Source organism: Condylostylus longicornis, unplaced genomic scaffold (genome assembly GCF_029603195.1).
Source record: "Condylostylus longicornis isolate FDR11 unplaced genomic scaffold, ASM2960319v2 ptg000007l, whole genome shotgun sequence".
NCBI classification, from domain to species: domain Eukaryota; kingdom Metazoa; phylum Arthropoda; class Insecta; order Diptera; family Dolichopodidae; genus Condylostylus; species Condylostylus longicornis.
This window is the reverse complement of record NW_026577976.1, coordinates 573,536-595,476: the sequence shown is the minus strand read 5'-3', so window position 1 is coordinate 595,476 and position 21,941 is coordinate 573,536. Positions and strand designations below refer to the sequence as shown.

The 21,941-nt window shown below is 22.1% G+C and overlaps 1 protein-coding gene across 1 annotated transcript in view; it reads left to right on the top strand.

The window, feature by feature from the left end:
• LOC129618485 (T-cell leukemia homeobox protein 3) overlaps nt 1-17,572 on the top strand; it is a 70,000-nt gene extending 52,428 nt beyond the window's left edge. Inside the window, exon 5 of the mRNA XM_055533270.1 lies at nt 16,966-17,572. Coding sequence (XP_055389245.1) covers nt 16,966-17,170 — 205 coding nt within the window. The 3' untranslated portion in view covers nt 17,171-17,572. The remainder of the gene's footprint in view (nt 1-16,965) is intronic.
• The last annotated feature ends 4,369 nt before the right edge of the window (nt 17,573-21,941 follow it).

Sequence of the window (21,941 nt, the reverse complement as noted above, 5' to 3'; positions counted from 1 at the left end):
ACAAATTTGTGCTGTATGAAAACTGTAACATATTTTCGTCTTGAGACGATTTGGATGTCACATTATGTATATGGAAATCATTCCTCATAACGGGAAATCTACCTAACAAAACGGAAATTTTATTTTAAAATGGTGATCCGTGTTGTGGAGGTTCGACTGCATACAATATTCAATAAATTATAATCTGTAAATAGCATAAAATTTTAAAGGCCAAATTTTTTAAGAATAAAAATTTTATATAAATCTTTGAATTAAAATCTACCATACTTAAATAAAATTTTATTTTAACTTAATTTTTTAATATTCTTATCAAGAAATATAGATTTATTAAAATCAACGGTTTTAAACTCGTTATATACGAATAACATACACACATATGTACATAACTATGCCATTTACGTGTATATCAAGTATATTTGGTATTAAGTGATTAATTTATTTTTAAATGATGACCTGATTATAATGAAAAAAAAAAAATAATATTATTATTTAAATTGAAATCAATAAAAAAAAATAAAATTTGTCAAAATTGACCTCCAAAAAAGAAAAATTAAATTTATAGTTGATCGTACCTACCTAAATTTATTTTTTTTAACAAAAAATTCATAAATTTTTTCATATTTTATTTTATTAAATTTTCTTATTTTTTATTTTTATTTTTTAATATTGCCGAACTCATTATTCAAATATAAATCATATTTTATATCAGAATCAATCAATCTATTTATTAATCCATTACTAACGATGTCTTAAATTTAAAATTAATTGAAAAATAGAAAAACTTATACGTTCATAAATATTCACAGAGTTTTTGGATATATTGTATATGGATATGTATATATAGATACAGATTAATATTATGTAGGTATAAATTATATACCACGCTTAATAAAACACACACCCATCGATTAACGTTTTAAACATTTTATATTTTTCGACTTTTTTTATCATTAAAAGTTCATAATAAATTTTTTTTTAGTAGATTTATTTATGATTTTTATACTTTAAAAGTTTTAGTACACACACACACACAGGAAAAATTTAAAAAAAAATATGAGAGGGAAATAAAAAACGATTAACATAATTCGGAAATATTTTCTATTGTAATTAAATATGAGAACAGAAAATGAAAAATAAAAAAAAATATTTTAATATTTTTGTAATAAAATCAAAAGTAAACACGCAAATTGTGAAGGGAAAATTTTTAATAAAAAAAAAAAATTGTTAAGATATGTGAAGAAAATTCCTTCCTGATTTTTAATAGGGGCATAATTAAAATGGCTGAAATCATACATATATAAATTATAAAAATTGTTAGTAAAAATTTTAATTTTAAAAAAAATTTAATAATTAAGCACTCTTCATATTAGAAATAACCTCCGTTAATGGCATTAAAATGGTTGGCCATTAATTTACAAAAAAATGTTTAAAATATTCTAGGTATGCAATATAGAATGAATTACTTCAGCAGCTAAATGCTGAAATTACATGAAAATGTTAATTATATAATAATGATGTTTAAATAATGAAAATATAAAAAAAAAATAACAATTGACACAATTCCTTATAGATTTATTTGCTAATACGATAAATGGCTGATACTAAACGCTTGCATTTATATGAGTCACAACAATATTCTTATTTCTAGCATAAATTTCTTTTGATTAATGTACATATACATATATATGTATATTATTTCTATAAACAGGTTCACATGAACATTTATTTAACTTACATTTTATCACACTACTAGAAAAAACAAAATGTCGGAGTACAAAATTTTGTTTTTATACTCAATTGTAACGAAATTTGACTTATACTGTTTTAGGCTTTAGCATACCCAACATTTCTACTATTTCAACATAACATTTTCATTTAAAAATTTTGAAATATTTTAATATAATAATTATTGCTCAGAGTATAAAAGCATATGTGTGTATTTACACTATATAAGAATGTTAATTTGTTTAGAAATGAATTCAAAATTCGCATGTTTTTGATTAATTAAAAGGAAACAATAAACGAAAAAATAAAATAGCAAAAAAAAATTTTTTTTATCATATTTTTTTTTACTTACATACTATATATTAAAGTCGGTAATGAAAAAATCTGCTTAATATGTACATACAATAATGTAAATGTGTGTATATATGTGTATAAATAAGATAATTTTAATTTTATTTCTCTACGACAGTTCTTATATATATGTATATAAATATGTTGCGTATATGCATGAATATGGGCTACAACATTTTTATATTATAAATGATACTTAAAATATATTTTATATACTACTCACGTAAAGACTAACTACTTACTTTATAGTAAATATTACGTAAATATTAAATACACACATACACATTTATTTATATTATACACCTAGCGCAGAAAAAACCCTCATATGTATATATTTACTTAATTTTTTTTCCGAATCCGTGTTAAATTAATTTCCCTCCTATAAAACAGGTTGCAATGAATTAGATATTGAGCTTGGTTTTTGTGCTTCGCACTCCTTTCACTTCTTGTAAAGAACAATTAGTTTTTAATTGTTTATTGTTGTAAATACCCGACGGTTCCTTGCACAGCCGGAGAATTCTATTGCAAGGATTGCATTTCGCCAACAGTTATCTCATCAACTTATGTAATGGTTTTGGCCATTATAAAACTTGGTGTTGGTAGACTTTAAGTACCAAATATGGTTCTTAAGGTGGCATAAATGTTGAAGAGTATTTAAAAATTTTAAAAGAATTTTTAAAGACAGAACAATGTGACAGTTTTTTCTGCGCTGGGTGTATACGCCTGTGTACATAAAATACTTATATAAAAATAATTTTTTTCATCTGTATTAATTCTCTATAATAAAATTAAAGATTTCTGCACGAAACTTTCTCATAAAAAAAATTGTAATTCCTAAATATATTTTCTTTAATGTCAAAAAGAAACTATTTTAGATGATTAACTACGCTATATAACGTATACAAAATAATTCTACAAACACATTTACCTATAAAGGTACTAAGTAGTTATGTACAGCAATAATATTACTTAAAATAAAAGGTAACATAAAAGGTATATAAAGTAAAACTATGAACAAAAAGAAAATGAAAAATAATAAATAAAATAAAGAAGTAATAAAGAAATGACAAAAAATGAAAAATAACGAAACAAATAATATATACAAAATAAAAATGGCGTCAGAAGTATTTTAATATAATAGTTAATAATGGTGGATAATGAAGTATAATTTAATTTGTTCACATCTTATAATATACTTTGCTATTATTATTATCATTATTATTATTTATGATTATTATTACTACTATTATTATCAACTATAATATTATTGTGCTTTTATTATTCTATGTGCATATCTAAATGCCATATAAAATATTATTTATAGCCTCATAATTTTACTTATTCCTCTATATTATACATACTAACGTACACATGTAACAAACATCATCAAATATAATTAGTTTATACATTAAATATTAAAGTGTATAAGTATAAGAATATTTTTGTATACGTGCATTAATATAGTTAAAAGTTTAATAGTAAATCCCTTCATTTGCGTGCTAATTACATAATATATATAGGTAGAAGAATATTATTAACCATTTATGCTTGAGCTATAGACTATGAATTTTAAATGGAACACAGAAAAAAAAAATTGTATAAAAAATACATTTAAGAGAATTATTAAAAATATCTACAAAGAAATTGAAAGAGGAAATAATAATAAAATTATTAAAATCGCACGATATTATTTGATATTGCAAGTGAATAAACAATGTATTAAGATATTTGACTACGCTGTACTGTACAGTAGAATTGAAGTTCTCTAAAAGAAATTCTGAAATATTTTATAAGATTTTAGATTATCGGATTGACACTTATAATAATTTTGAAAACAAAAATTTAGTTATCAAATTTTTCATTTTAAATATTAATTTTTATTTTTGACTCTAAAACTCTAAAAAGAGCTAAACTCCCAATTAAGTTTCTTCCACAATTTCTTTTTGCATAAAACTTTTTTCATAAAATATATATTAATTTTTCATTAATTGCAATGAATTGATTCATCAAAAACATTTTGTAATCAATAATTTAGTTTAAAAATTTGTTTCCAGATGGCACTTTTATACATTTTAACAATAAGTAGCTACTGGAACCAAAATAAATAAATATTCTTCTCTCGAAAAATTTGACAACAGTGTTTGTCAAAAATATTGTCAAAATTTCAACTATAATTTTTCTGTTTTTTCATTATATTACATTTCATTATATTATATTTTCATTTTATTATGTCGATTTCGATTCTGTAAATCGGACTTACAAGATTTGATGTGGCAATTTCAAAAACTGTAAAATAAACTATTAATTAACTCGGATTTTAAGTTCATATTTTAATTTTATTAAAAATTAGATTATGGTTATGCCCTATTGGGCTATGGAAATCAAATACTCGAAGCATACTTGTGCCCGGCAATTATTTCCGTATTTATATGCAAACTGACTTGAAACTACGTTAATCAAGTCAATTAATTTTTAGTGAACATTTTATTTTCCATTTATAATTCAAGCTATATCAAAAGAAATACTGCACAATAATATTACACAATATCTTAAATTTTCTACCTATAAATTTTCCTATTTGTATAAATTTTGTGTGCGTATGTGTGTAATAATTACCTATTAAAGTGTACAACAATTCCATTATTCAATGTTTTCTCTTTAAATTCTTATTGATGGTTCACTTGATAATAATGAATAGTTGGTATAATCATAATTGTTATACGTAGCTTTTATGAATTAAAATTAAAAACGGCCATAGTTATAAGAGTAAAAAGATTTCACATTTGTATATTTATAACAGATATTTAATTTTTTTTTCAACTATTATAACAAAAGAAATAACAATAAAACAAAAAGCAATTTAAAATGAAATTAAAATGTTTTTTGTTTTTTAAACTGTAATTATCTTAATTTAAATATTTTTACTTTTTTAATTATCATCATTATAAATAAAGAGAAACTTAATATAATTATTATCATTATTATTTTCATTATTATTATTATTATTACTTGTTTTATTCCAATTTCATTTGTTATTTTCTTTAAATATTAATTAATTGCTTGTTTTTTCCGTTTTGTTTAATTTTATTTTTTAAATTGATTATAGCCTAATTTTTTTTTTTAACTATTTTTGCTGTTAAATTAATTATACTCTATTAAAATTTTAGAAATTTTACAATTTTATTAATAATTACAAAATATATTTAATATTGAATTACTTAATTAAATGTAATTTTTAATTGTGTTAAATAAAATGTAGAAATATTCATAGCGGTAAGGAAACGAAATTACATGTAATAAAACAATTGACCACTTTCAATAATTTAAATTGTATAAATTAAAAAACTGTTATATTTCAAAAAAGAATTTTGAAAACTAAATATAACATTAATAAGCGTTACCGAATATTGAAGGCAAATAATTTTGATTGAGAGATGAATATTCGTAAACCGAGACTCGAGACCTATAAGATTTCGAAAATTTGGGTTAAATTCCAAAAAAATGTAAAATAAAGAGAAACTGAGTTTCTATAATTTAAATGAAATTGTTATATAAATATATAAAAGTACAATTTTTAAAAGTAAAAAGTGCAATTAGTAACAAGTCTTGGAATTTGTTTTTGAAAGTGAATTGAAATTTTTGCTCTATATTGCTTATTTATTCTGATTTGAGTGGATTGGAAAAATTTTGGATGTGTGGATGGGATCAAAAGTGATTTGCTTCTACATCGCATTAATGAAATTTTCAATTTACAATCCGGGTTTACTCAAAGAATGCCATGTCTTTAATTTCCTATCCCTATAATGTACAATAAATTTATAGATAATGAAATTCGGTAATTAGAATTAGTTTTCATCAAAATGTAAAGTTATTTAATCTGTTCTTGTAGGCATGTTCACACTTTGAATTTCTCAAAATTAATTCATAATGAATTGCATTATGGTTTGTCAAAAATCAATATCCGTTTATTAATTATCCTAATGAAATATTCTATTTTGACAATTATTTTGTTTTTTTAATTTGCAATTTGCTGCTATTTTTCAAAATACAATAAGAAATATTGTAACTTTACTAAATATCTATAATATTTTATATTCTATCTTTAAATTCTATACTACAACATATGTATACATACATATATACTATTAATCATTTTGAAAAAAGAAAGAATGAATTCTTAACTTCCTAGTTTTTTTCATTTCATATAAAATTAATATTATAAAGAACATTACAGAGTAGATGAGCCATGCTTAATGTTTTTTCATTTCAATTGATAATAAACACGATTGACTATAAACGTTTAAGAAATTCTCCATATTCTTAGCTGATATTTATATATATTATATAGCATCACGTAAAAGCAATATAAATATATGTATATATTCCGAGTATATATATATATATATATATTTATATGCGTATTGTACATACTTACATATTTATAATATGCTATACATTTCGTATTTATTTATAATATACAAATAAATTTTGTTGAATAAAATACGTACATAAATATTTTATTAACTTTTTCCTAGAATGATGAATTAGATAGACAGGTGAGCTAAAAAATTTAATTCATAGACTATGTGAATAACCGACGGCAAATTCAACATTTTTTTTATGTATTTGAATGCGCACACTACACTATATAGAGGAAAAACATTTTGTTTTCTCTTTTTCTCATCTTCTCTTCTTTGTATTTGTGTATATTTGTGAGTAGAATTTATTTACGATTGAAAAGTTTAAATATTTTCTTCTTACATTTGCTAATAGGCTTTTCTATTTTGCGAAACAATTGAAGATTTCTTTAAAAAATTTCATTTATTTGGGGGAACATTGAAAATTTTGTTTAATAATATTCATTATTATTTAAATATTTTAGAAAACCTGTTGTCATAGATTTTTTTTAATTAATTAAAGTATAACAGCTATGTATATATATAAATTAAATATTTAATTATGTTTTCTTTTTTCTATAATACTATTTGTGCCGTACATATTGGAACAAATTTTTGAGATGCCATATTTGAAATTTATTATTAGTATCCTTTAATTTATTATAATCATATTTGAAATTTAACTTTTAATTTTTGTTTAGTATCCCAACCAGGATTTGAATCTAAGCCCTTTCGATTAAAGGCCCGGTACCACAACTACTGTATACCATCGTTATTCGGATATAATATGCAAATATATAAAATTGAAATCAGAAGTTTCTGATTCAAAAATTTTTAAAACTTTAAAAAATTATTAAAACAAAATTAATGTTAAATAAATTTGAATTTCCAAAGAAGATTTAAAATATTCGATAATTTACCCATTATTTATTGAAAAATTTTTATATAAATTAAAAATTTTGATGAGAAACATTTACATGGTCGATTTCAATTGGAGGCTAAACATTACAAAGAGTGAATTTACATTTAATTCAAAAATTAAATTTCGCTAAGTCCTTATTTGAGTTTTTATGGCTAGAAATGAATTATGGTTTTTATTAATTATTAATTTCTAGTGTATATGTACTTCATATACTGGTACTGCAATTGTATAACAGTATTGCCAAATCTAAATTCTTATTTACATTAAATTAACATTTTTTCTTTTTAAATATCTCTTACAAGCCAATTTGTAAATATTTTTATCGTAATGGAAACCGATAAATTTAATTTAAATATTGATTTTGTTTTATAAAATTTTTAATTTAATGAGAAAAAACTTATTATAATTTCAAGTTACGCCATTATTAAATTTATCAATTTTTATATTTTAAATTCTCTTTAATATTTTCCTGCTATATGCTATGAATTTTTTTTGCTACAAGGACACAATCTTTAAAAAGTAACAAAAAAAAAATATGAATTCTAACCAACACAATTACAATGAATTTTACTTGGTTTTTTTTTTCTCTGAAAATCGTATTCATTATTAATACAATCATACACTTATCTTGTTTTTTTTTTTTTTTTTGTACAAAAATACTTTAAAACAAAAGCAATTGTCGCTTTTATATCCTTTTGAATATTTTATAATGATTTTTATTTTAAAACCTTTAATATTATATGAAAGGATATAAAAGTTTTTTAGACATAAATACATTTAAGAATTTTTACTGTTTCACCGTTTGTTTTACAAAAAAAATCGAAAAAAGACGGCAAAATTGTTTCATTTTTTCTAAATTTTGTCTTTCAAGCTGACTCTACATACATATGTAGTGAATTTGTATTAAAATTTTTATTAATAAAATAAAGGATCTTATATATCCAGAGCAAAATATTCATGGCGATATGACTTTTAACATTATCTTGGTGACAATATAAGACCTGATGTCCTTATACACTTTTTACATTCCCATGTCCCAGTATATTTTTTCATTTTATAGTTTAACTAAGTTGGCTCCTTGATAATAATGTATTTTATATTGTGTATGCTTGTATGTATGATAATATAAGTTGAAAAACAAACAAGAAAACGTTTACTAATAAAAATTTTTTTTTTTAAATTGAAAATAATAAGATCTAAAGAAATTTAAAAAGAAGAAAAAAAATAAAATATTAAAAAATGTTAAAACGTTTAAAGTTTTTATGAAACAAAAGAAACATTTTGTTTTTTTTTTTCCTTTTATAACTTTTATATATAAAAAACACATAAGCGGTCTTCTTTTATTCTTAATATACTTGATTAGAAAAGAATGAGCGCGCGGTGGTGTTGATCTGCATTTTATTTTATGTAGAAATTATTTTTGGTAATTTAAGATTATGGCAACGTTCATGTCTTTGTCGTTTTTTAAGTTAAATTAAATACGATTAAGAGTTGTATAATAATTCGATAGTTTGAGCAATCAAGTAGTCGATTTTTTGAAAATTTTTGAAGGCATATGTTCTTGAAATTATTAGTGAAGTACCTACATACAATATACTTTTTTTCTAAAATCCAATCATTGCGACTTAGTAAATGCATTCCGGTATACTCCGGTACATTTCTGTATGTATACTCCGGTATTTGTACGAAAACTGAAATCTTAAATATTTTCGATTAAAAACCATATCGATTTAAAAATTTTCATAAGAATTATATACTTAGGCAATGATTGTCAAATCTTTTATGTTAATTAAATAAAGATCAAAGATTGTCTCGTCTTTTAATTTTTTTAAGTTTCTGAGACAACAATGATATTCAACACAGCAGATACACCGTCAAGTTGTATTATTTTTAAATTTGCAATATTCTATAGATTTTTTGGTCCATTATTTCAGTAAAGGAATGATTGGGCGGTGAATTCTCATGAAGTAAAAATGAAAACTCAGGATAATTTTGATTGCTAATAAAATAAAAATATGTTTCCTTCATGTAATCCAACTTGAAAATTATTGGGGTCCAAATTAAATGAATTGAACAAATAAAGTAATGTTTAAATTACACATCACTTCAATTGCCAGCAAAACTAAATATGACAATTCGTTCCCTTAAGCCATTTTTTTTATCGAAGTCCGATGGTCAAACACAACAAAAAAATTAATAATGTTAGAATTTTTTTGAATTTCTGGTAATTCTTTATTATGCTGCTAAAGTTTAAATTAGATACTAATTTAAATAAGTTGCAAATCATGTAATACAGGATTTTCAAAAATTATTATAAATTTTCGGCATCGGTTTCCAATGCCTGTAAAATTTCCATCTTCTTACAATTTTCCTCAATTGGAAAGCATTTCACTTACAAACGCTTTAAATTACAACTTTCATGTTTATGGAACATTGGAAATTTGATAAACAAATCAATGAGGACCAACCTATAAAACTTGAAATATCATGTAGATAAAGTGTCTTTCACAGATGTATATTAAAGTCATCCATTGATTTGGCCTCGTCAAGGTATTTGCCTAAATTGGCAAAAATATGAATGTTATTTGTTATTGACTTGTTTCATTTAATTATTGAGTTATCGATTATTTATTTAACAAATATGAAACAATTGTAAATTGGTGTCGTTGATTTTTTTTCAATCAACTGCCAATAAAACGTTTTTATTGTTAACAAGGTATAATTTAGTCTTGATACTATTTTTGTTAAATAAAATATTATATAATTTACTAATTAAAAACCAAAATCAACATGTGTAAAACATAAAATAACAATTTATCTAATAGATATTTGAACAAAAAAATAAATTACTTAAATATTAAATATGTATGTATATATAAGCATATTATGACTATATATATACATTAACATGTATGTATAACAAATAAAATAATATTAAATAATTAATTATCCATAAAACAATAGTCAATTATAACAAAATTAAATTTAAATTAGTGAACAAAATGAAAAATTATTGAAATCATTAAAATTTATAAACGCAATACAATTTTGCGGTTTCATTATTATATTTTATAATTACATACATATATATGTAAAATATTAAATGAAGTCCACAAACAAATGAATATATATATATATATATATATATATAAATCGAATACCTAATTTTAACTAATATTATATACGCATATTATAATAGTGTGTATATAGAAACCGTGGGGAAAAAAAAACTCTATTATACTTCCAACTATTTGAATTTAATTGCCTAACACTTGTTCCACCATCATTATAATTAACATTAGGAAACTATTTAAAAACGATCTATATATTCCATATAATTTTATTAATGTTATGCATTTTCAGTATTTTATAATTTTATGGTGATTGTGATTGGTGATATGAAATTGAATTAATATATTGGAAAACTAATTTTGGGAAGCGAAACGATATTACAATAGAAGTAGTTACGGTATCATTTATAATTTGAGTTATAAACAACTGAGCCATACCTATTAGTTTTTATTATATAATTAAATTTAAATAAAGTTGATTTTAGTTGTCGGTATAACAGTTGTTAGTAACTATTACAAAGGTGTTAAACCTTATTCTATCTCATCATCTTTGGTTCTATAAGAAATTCAAATATGTAATGGCTGATGTTCATGTATAAGAAAATTTGTACTGTACAACATTGTTTGTTTGTATAATATTCTAAAAAGAACGAATTGTGATAGTCAGTTTATTGACATTTCTATATAACCGTTTATATAGGTTTATAACTTAACTTAATTACTTGCGAAATAATAAAATTCCATTTGAAATATTTGGTTATTTTCGCCTTATAATTTTGTAGCATTACAGTTCCTAAACACAAATTTAATTAATAAACAAAATATATCAGTTTCTCATGTCATATTAAAAAAGTAATAATATAAATATTTAATAATATAAATAATTAGCTCATAGTAATAATGTAAATTATATGTAAATATTTGATCTCCTACAGTGTTATTTTAATACAATATACGAGTACGCACATATATACATTCGGCCACCAGACTCAGAGAGTAAATAAAAAATAATTTTAAAATTTGAATGGAAACTACAAAATGTGTTGGAAATTATTTCACTCTGCTGGTATTAGAATATTGAACATTTTGAGCAAAAGGAAGGGTACTCTTACTGAGTTATTGACAAAACTTTTTAATTTAAAAACAAAAACCAATCTAATTTTAATTATTTTTTTGTTCAAATTTTTTCTAAATATGAAAAAAAATAATTATAAGAATCTGGATAACACGTTATAAATGCATTCAAAATACTCAAAAATTTAACAAAAAAAAAAACGAAATGTGTCAATCGGAATATTTCGGAATATAAGACAGTAAGCATTCTTTTTGTAAATTTTGTCACATTCGAATGCTTTGGAAAATAATTTCAGCTTGATAATGGTGGTGGCATTATTTATACCGCAAGTGCAATTCATTTAAAATTTATAATTCAACAAATGAATTGCACATCCGCACTTTTCTATTATAGGGATGCATTCCTTTTAAGGGTAAACTCCTAACATTACATTACTAACAAGATGAACGCTTCAATTCATTCGGGCATGTTAAACTTTATATGGTTTTTTTTTTTAACTCTAAGATCTTTCTCTCTATTTTGTTATTCCAAAACAATGGCAAAGTGTAATTCAGTTTAAAAAGTTTTAAATTAATTTTATTATACATTTGATTTTGTGTAAAATAATACCTAAGAAGCCTTACCTTATTGTCAGAAAAATTATACAATTTTATAAAATTTTATAAATTATGAAATCATTTAAAATAGAAATCATCATACAAATTTTTATTATTAAAAAATTCTCGCCATTTAAAACAAAAATGGTAATCATAGCACTTAACTAAATTACGCGCACCTGTACAAATGGTAGGTGCTTATACCATATTTCTTTTACATATTATTACGTTAATATCATTAAAATTGATTAAAGTTCTCTATTTTTAATTTCAATTTTAACATTCTCTATATAGCTATATTATAACTTTTAAATAAATTGGTTATCACCATTTTAAAGTGAATGTAATTATGATTTTTTTTTTTCGTTTCTAATTTTATACATAACCTTCATGATTTAATGTGCTTATAGGCATAATGCTTATGTTTTTTACTACTTTTTAAATCGTTTTTTTTTGCTGTTGAGTTCAAATAACAAAATTACCTTTGCCTATATTAATAATTACAGGTACAAATGTATACATATTACATGGTAATTGTTAAAAAAAGAAGCAATAGAAAAAAAAATAACATGTTTTTTATTAAACATTTTTTTTTTTCTTGATATTTGTACATATAAGTGTAATTTTGTAATTTGTACATTTATAAATAAATATCTGATGTGAACTTCCCATTTAATTGATTTTTTTTTGTTTCGTATAATCTAAAGGTGAGAAATACAATATGTATGTGTTTTTATAAAACATTTTTGTATAAAAAATAAATGTTAAAGAACAAAAAGTTAATTATTATAGATTTTTTATATTTTTTTATTCACTCATTTTCTAAATTATAAAAATGTACATATTCTATTCACTTGTATGTACATACATATACAAATTTTTATTTAATGGGCATAAATATATAGGAAATTATTAAATGATGGAAGTTATAAAAAAGAAAGATTATTGTTATAAGTATCATGTTATTATTAAAATAAAATAAAATAATTTTTTTTTAAGAAAAAAAAAAATGGAAAAAATGAGAATTTATAACCAATACGCTACTTAAAATATATATACAGAGTAGGCAAGACTCGATAATACTCCCGAAGCATAGTGATAAAATGACGAACAATAAAATATAAATGAAAGACAAATTGATATTATTTTAGTACATTGTTCAGGCGACCAAAAAGCATCAAGTAACATTTTGCGGCTTGAGCCTTCTCTCTCTCGTACTATTAGAGCTCAAACTTGGAATTTCTGAAAAACCATATAATTTTTATAGTTCAACTGATAAGTCGTAAAATATGACAAACAAAACCAATATGGTGTATTAATTTCTAAGCTAATAAAAGTTCCTTTTTGGCGGTGCATCATTCTTACTAAGAACTTTTTTGCTTTCCGAAATATTTGAGTGAAAATTTAAAATTTTTAAAAAATTTTTTCCAATAAATTTTTCTTAAATCGTCATTTGCTCATAATTACAAGTTTCTTATTTATCGTTTTTTGTTCGTCTGGGCGCATTCTATCTTTGGATGCTTTGGAAGGAACATCGAATCTTAGATAACATGTATATCATGTGATTTATGAATAATAATGTTTCATCATATTGCATATATGCCAATAAAAGCAGGCAATATTTTTCTTCAAAATTCAGATTGCAAACTCAGGGGCTTCCGAAGCAAATCGTTGTATATACAGAACAAATATTTCGTTTTTACAAAAAAAAAAAAAGAATTTGACATAAACGGGAATTAAAAAAAATTAAAAATAAAATTATGATGCGTGCCATTCCGAAAGTATACAAGATGCCCCTCATGAGTCCATTTAAAATTTAATTTGTTACTTTTTGAATTGAAGCCTCTACTTTTCATAGAATGCAATTTATATAGACAAAAAATATGGTCCATTAATTTGATTGAACGTTAAAATTTCATAAACTGTTTGATTCTTAAAATTTCGAAAGCTGTTCCAATTTAACTTTTAATTTTGAACAACAACTTTACTTATTTTTAATGTTCTATGTAAACGATACTACATTATGTGAATTCTATGAAGAACTTGTTTAGTGAATCATACTGTGTATTTTTATATATGTATACATTTGTGTAATAGTATAGTGTGGCGTGTTAAATTGGGACAACGCGAATTAGCTCCTTAATAATTTAGTGATTTTCAAATGAAATTATTAATTATTTGAAAGATTTTTTTAAAATGAATACATATATGAATGTATAAGATAATTATGATAAATTTAATATTAAAAACATAAATTTAGCCTTGCTGCTTTAACTACTTCGGACCATTATTTCATTTTAAATCTGATTATTTGATATAAACGCATATGTATATCGTTTAAGAGAGTTCTTATTAATATTTAATATTGAAATAATGTATTTCAATATAAAGTTATTAAGATAATTTACTTAAGTATTTCAATTATATGAGTATAATTTACATTTAACACTGTCTTAAATTAGAATAAGTGGAATTAACCGGTTAGACTGAGCTAAATTTTTTAAAATAGTTATTTTTTTTAAATTATTGCATACAATATAATTAAACTAAAATATAATTAAAAATATATTGCTTATATTGTGAAAATTTTGAAAATCATGAAAGAAGTTGCATAAATGGAACATTAATCTTATTATAGAGAAATAATAATTAACCCACAATACATGGTTTGCAACCTTACCAATTATCAACTATATTGAGAGCATAAGTTTTATTCTATATAATTTCTTATATAGATATCACAATAACTCTTTAATAAAATCTAGTTCTTTTTTTTCAAAAATATTCAATATTTTAATAAGCCCTAAGTGCCATATAAGAGCGCACAATATTAATTATTATTGTTATACAAACTCTTTTATGAAATAAATACAATATCCAAAATTTCAACAACTCTTCTCCTTAATTACTAAAATAAATATTAATTTAATGGCAGACTTCACCATTCTTCCTAAAATAATAATTTTCATCAAAAAATTTTTATAATTACAAATTCTATACCAAACTACTTATATCACTTTTAAATCATCACAATATTATTTAACAATTCCAAAAATATTAATATTTAATTATACAACATGTATGTGATATTCCAAAGTAATCATACATAATATATTTCATATAAGTATTATGCTATCATCAAATGATATACTTTTAAAGTTGCAGTATACATTTTATGATATACTTGTTTTTGCCTCAATTACAACACTGTTAATTCATACTTAAAAGAAACTATTTCTGATTATATTATTATTTAGGATATTATATAAAAAGATCCTTTATTATATTTTGTATATATGTATGTATACATATCTATACAAACATTGAAAATAAAGTTTCAAAATATTCTGTTGACGTCTTCATGTCATAAAGTTTCTCTACCATATATTCATGCTTTTAAACATTCATATATAATTATAGTATGTATGTGTAATATTCTAGTATATAATTTGAGTTTATTCATTTTACTTGCATTTATATTTGGTATGGCATAGTATATAGGCAATCAACATAATTTTCATCGCCCACCTGTACCTGTATCATCACAAAAATTATAATAATATATTCTTTGTATATATATATATAATATATATGAATACCTTATAATATATGAAAATTTAAGTATACATATACGAATAGTATGCCTTGTATAATTACATATAATTTTTATATTTTTATAGTTTTATAATGTTTCCTTAATATACACATGTATATAAGTATATGTTATTATCATAAATGCTTCTCATGTTCATTAAATTCAATTTATACGTATATTATAATATTATATTATTATTATTATTGAAATAACAGCTTTGGTATCATCATCATCATCATTACCATCATCTTCATCATTATCAATAAATTGAATATAATATGGTATTTAGAAAAAATGTTATAAGGTGTATGAAAGGAAAATCTCATAAAATTTATACAAGTGTTTTTAATAAAATATTGATAAAATGTTTATATGTGCTATTACTGGAAATAACTTTTTAACATTTGAATGAATCTACGTAAATGTTACAGTCATATATATATACATAAATGTACATATGAATAATAAATATTATTTTATAGTTTTGTAATATAAATTTGATAATAATTTTGTAAGATATTCTACCCTTGAGAAATATACACATAAATACACATAATGTATAGGAATAAAAAGTTTATTAATATTCTTGTTCAATTAACTTACATAAAAATTTAATTAAAATTAATAAAAATTAAGAAACTTTGTGAAACTTAAGGGTATGTGATAAAAATAATTCAGATTAATAAATTTAAATTTTTAGAAAAGAAGGTTTCAATATAAAATATTTACTCTGAAAACAAAGTATTTCTATAAGAAATCTCAAAAGTTCTAAAATAATTGAACTAATTGAGACTTGCAGTCAAAGTCGAATTAATCTATAAGTTGAGCAGACTGTAAACCTAGGCCCCGCTTCTTCATAATCCAAAATTTTCAAAAAAAAAATTAATCAGTAACAGCGTTATTCAGGAAATTTTTTGAACTTATATTGATTATGGGTTGAAAAATCTAAATTGAAAAATCCTATATTTATACTTTATAACTAAAAATGTCTGCTGACTAGCTAGCACACTCTTTATTGTCTATAGTCCAAAAGCGGGAGGTGCATATATTGTACATAAACAAATAAAGTGTACAATGTACGCGTCCCCATACGATTTTGATTCGCCCCTCGATATCATTTTTAGCTTTTATTTTAATCAAATGCCCATGTATTAAAAATATATATACTTATATACACAATATATGAATTATACTTAAAAGAAAAGAAAACTTTAACTTATTAATTTATTTCAGAAGACAAACAGCTGAAGAGCGTGAAGCCGAGAGACAAGCTGCAAATCGTTTAATGTTATCATTACAAGCAGAAGCAATAAGTAAAGGTTTTGCACCACCACAAGCACCATTACCTGGTGTTGGTGGACCGCCACCAAATGGTGCACCATTAGCAGCATTACATGGTTTACAACCGTGGGCAGAAACTCATGCGGCCGGATGCTAATTATTAGTAACAATAGCAACTAAACTACCATCAACAGAAACAACAACAACAACAACTAATTCAATATTTACAAAAACAACAAATTCTACAACTTCAGATATTATTCCTATTAAAATACCAACAATTACAACAACAACATTAACAATAAATTCACCAACTACATCAACAGAAACTTTAAAATTGTCAGATGAAGCAGCAACACTAAAAACAATCATAACAACAGCAGCATCAACAGTAACAGAAAAAGATGATATTCCAAAATTATCATTAAATTCCAATTATAATAATAGTTGATAAATACCGTAGCCCAGTTAAGTTTTTTTTTTTATATTTCCTTTTTTAATATTAGATAACAATATAAAACAAAAATTAGTAATTTAAATTATAGAAATTAATGAATGAAAATAAAATTTAATAAATAAAAATTAAAAATAAAAAATATTTAAAAAAAAAAATTATTATCAAAAAAATCATAAATTTAGAAACCAAATCATTTAAAATTAATGTAGAAAATTAAAATAGTATAGAAAAAAAACAACAAAAACAACAATACACAAAATTAATTAAAATTCATTTTTTTCCTTATTTGAAATTTAGATTCGAAAAAATTTTTTTTTGTGATATTATGAAATTAAATTAATTAAAAAAAATGTATAATTTTTTATTTCGTGTAAAACGAAACATGTTGTGCTAGAAAACCACGTGTCACTTAAAAGGTTTAGTTTATTTTTTTTCTTAACACATACCTTGAGCAAATAATACAGGATGTTTCACAAAATTTTGCAAAATTTAGTTTTTTTACAAATTAAAATCATCACAAATAATATTATTTTTGAAATTTTAAATTTTTATGAAAAAAAAATTTTCGTAAAAAAATGTTAATGAAAAAATGTTCTGCGTCACAGAATGTAAAAAATTAATATTAAGAAGCAGTATTTTTTATATAATTTATTCGTTTTGCTTCCAACCATAAATAAACTAAACTAGCCTATTTTTGCTATACATATAAAAATTTACAGCTATACGAAAACTGATTAGGATCTTCAAGTCGCATCTATATGCAATACCATTGCATTTTAATTTATTTCCTAAAAAAGTAAATTGATTTGAATAATTATCAAAACTGTTCTTAGTTAGCCTTTTAATTATTGTTATGCACAGTTTTCAACAGTCCATATTTGGATTTATAGTGATAAAGAAATTCTTACAAAATAAATTCTTACGAACAATATTCCTGTAGAATTTAAATTATGCATAGTTTAAATTTTCATAACAAAAATTATTAAGGCCTAGTTTTGCATGCCACCATTATTATTTTGAATTAAAATTCTAATTTACATAACATTCATATTTATATTGAGCTTTTCTTTATATGTCTTTATAATAATATTTCTATCAAGACACAATAAATTTGTAGAATTAGTATGGTTATATCGTAATTTTTAGGGAAACTCATGAAGAGATTTTGATAAACTCTATATACTACAAAAACATAATGTGCTGGGTTCGTAATATACTTTTAAAAATTCTATAAATGCAATACAATTCATATGATTAAACTGCCTTACTCATAACAATTTCCCTATAATGCCGATAGTTCCCCTATACTAGCCGATAATCTATTGAATAAACTAGATTAGCAACATTTTATTTATGAATATAAATATAACGCAGTTTACACTATACATACCGTGACATACAACGTTTATGATAAAGTCCTGAAATATCCAGGTTAATTCTATAATAAGAGTAGACTTTCCTTTATTTAATTTAATCTTATTCATATTTTCTTAATAATTTATTAATATTTTAACACTATTAATATTTTCATATTAAAATCATAAAAATTTGCAAATGTAATCTATTATTTTTTTTTTCAAAAAGCTCATAATGTAATCTGTTTTTTGTTTTCAATGGGAAAAAATGTGATACACGCCTGTTTATAAAATCATACCCTTAATTCCCCAAGTTATTTTTGGTGAACTTCTATATTTGCTTATGTATATTTTTGTTTGTAAAACACACTGTATAACATTTGAATATTTTTTGAATATAATTTGTGTTATACAATATATTCTTATACTAATGTTTAATTTTTGTAAATAAATTCTAAAATAAAATTAATGATTATTGATAAAAAATAATAACAATAAACAAGCAATTAATAATTTTTATCATAATGTATATACATATATATATATATATACATCTGCATATGAAACATATTAAATTACATAGAAATTATTAACATGATTTAAAATATATATAAATAATATTATGTAAGATAATTAAATAAAAAAAATATTATGTATAACATTTACTATAATATAGAATTGTGAGAATATACACAATATGTATAGATTATTAAAACAATTAAATTAGATGAAAAAATTTATTACACTAATAATTGTATATTTGGTAATTTCTATTTTATTTTTTTATATTCTGTTATGTTATTTTAAAATGTTAATATTTAATTTTTTATTATGTATATGCATGTACCTGCCTATACCTATTATATTTATAATTGATTTCCGTGACTAAAATTAATTATCGAAAAATCAGGAAAAAAAAGTGAGAGAAATGGTAAATGACCTTTTTTTTGAAAAAAGAAAACAACATGCAATTAATGAACATACGAGTAGTAACATACAAGTAATTTTTTGTGATTAAATGATTATATAAAGCTACTTTTTATGTTAATAATTTGCGTTTGTATATAACTATTGTTGAATTAAAATGAGTATATAAGAACGCGATAATCACATACGCATACACGATTGAAATAATGATATTCAATTGATTAAAATTATAAAATTTACATGCTTTTTTACATTTTACATATTGTATAAAACATAAATATTAAAAATGGTAGAATATTTTACAAAAACACACTATGGTCATGTAAACTAAATTATCTTTGTGTATTAACGCTTTATGTTTGTATACAAGATGATTCAGTAATCAGTGACATAACATATACCATCATCTAGAACAAATGAGTAAAAAAAATTCCAAACTTCAAAAAATTTTGTACGAAATTATTGGATTAAACTAAGAAAAATAAAAAAACCGAAAAATTTGATTTTTTTCTAAAGTTCGATTGCTTAGTAGATTCTGAAAGTACATAAAACAAAAAAGCAAATAATATGTTGCTTTAAACTTCTGTACTAACTCTTTCAAAAACTGTTTATTTCAAGCTTCTATCTTTTTCGAAAGGGAAGTTAGAAGCAAAGAAATTTGGGCAAGTAGAAGTTTCGTAAAAATTCTTTAAGATTCTTGTACCTCGGAAACCATTCAGATTTGACAATAAATTCTGAGCAAAAATTTTACTCATTCTACGTAACTGATTACTGATTCGCTCTGTAAACATACACATAGTCTATAATTAATTTAATTAATTTAACATGTTATTTCTTTTTCCAATTAAAATATGAGGACACAAAAAAAATAGATTATAAATTTTATTTTTTCTACATCTACTATTAAAATAAATAATAAAATGATGAAATTAAGTTATACAAGTCTAATATTATTAATTGTTTTTCCAAATAAATTTATTGCTTTACATTTAAATAATTTACAATAGTTCGAATCTATGCATGAGTAAAAAATTAATAGATTTTTTTAAATATTAATTCATACATACATCCTAATTATGATATGACATACATTCTAATTTCAATTTTCTAATGTAATTATTTATTTATTATAATTGATATAATAATTTTGTTGAATTTTGCAATTAAAATGTAATTTTAAAAATAAATTCTATATTGCCAGCTAGCGTGTTCTTTAACAATTATATTCAATTTTTATGTTCAAATTTTCATTATTATTATTATTATACAATTTCAATATAACATTAAAAAAATATTTATTCTGTATAGTTAGTTAAAAACAATATTATTATAAAATTCCGATTAACTTCGATTTCAAAAAATTATTGTTCAATTTTGATCATTTCTATTAAATTGAACTAGATCAGTAGATTAATTTTAATCTCATGTGAATATTATACGCCTAAATATATGCAAATTTTCAATAAATAAAATAAAAATTTACTCATTCAACTGAATGAATTTTTCAATACATATTTGCTTGAACAGTCTGTAACTCAAAACTTGCAAAATTGACAATATCGAATTTTAAATATTTGGTGTTAATAATGTATTTCTGGTGCTTTTTATAATTTATTCTGAGCGATAATTTTCGAGCTGGAAAATTAGAATTTTTATACAATAAAGGAATGCTTTAAGTTCTTATTTCTATGTATACAAATAGCTAAGAAATCGCATTTTATTGAATTAAATTACTGTTATAGCAAATGAGCAAGATTTAAGAATTTCGTTATAATATTGAAGGAATCGTAATTTTCTTAATAAATTTATTATTATTTTTTTAGCATGAAAACATAATTTTCACATTTAATTTTTACTGCCTCATATTAACACAATTTCATTTTACTAAATTTTAAATATTATTTTTGATTTATTAAACGTTTCTATCATCTTAGTTGTTCTCGTGTATTTTAATAATTCCTTAAAAATTCCAGAAGAAAAAAAATATATAGCAATACTAGAAATATACTAAAAATTAAATCAGATAGCTTTTATTATACAAAAATGAAAAATTAAAAAAAAAATTCTTAAATTTAATTAACATTTAAATAATAAAGAAATTGTAAATAAAATATTTATAAAAATATTAAAATCAAATTTATAAATAATAAAAATACTTTGTAATTATTAATTAAATTCATTAAAATTTT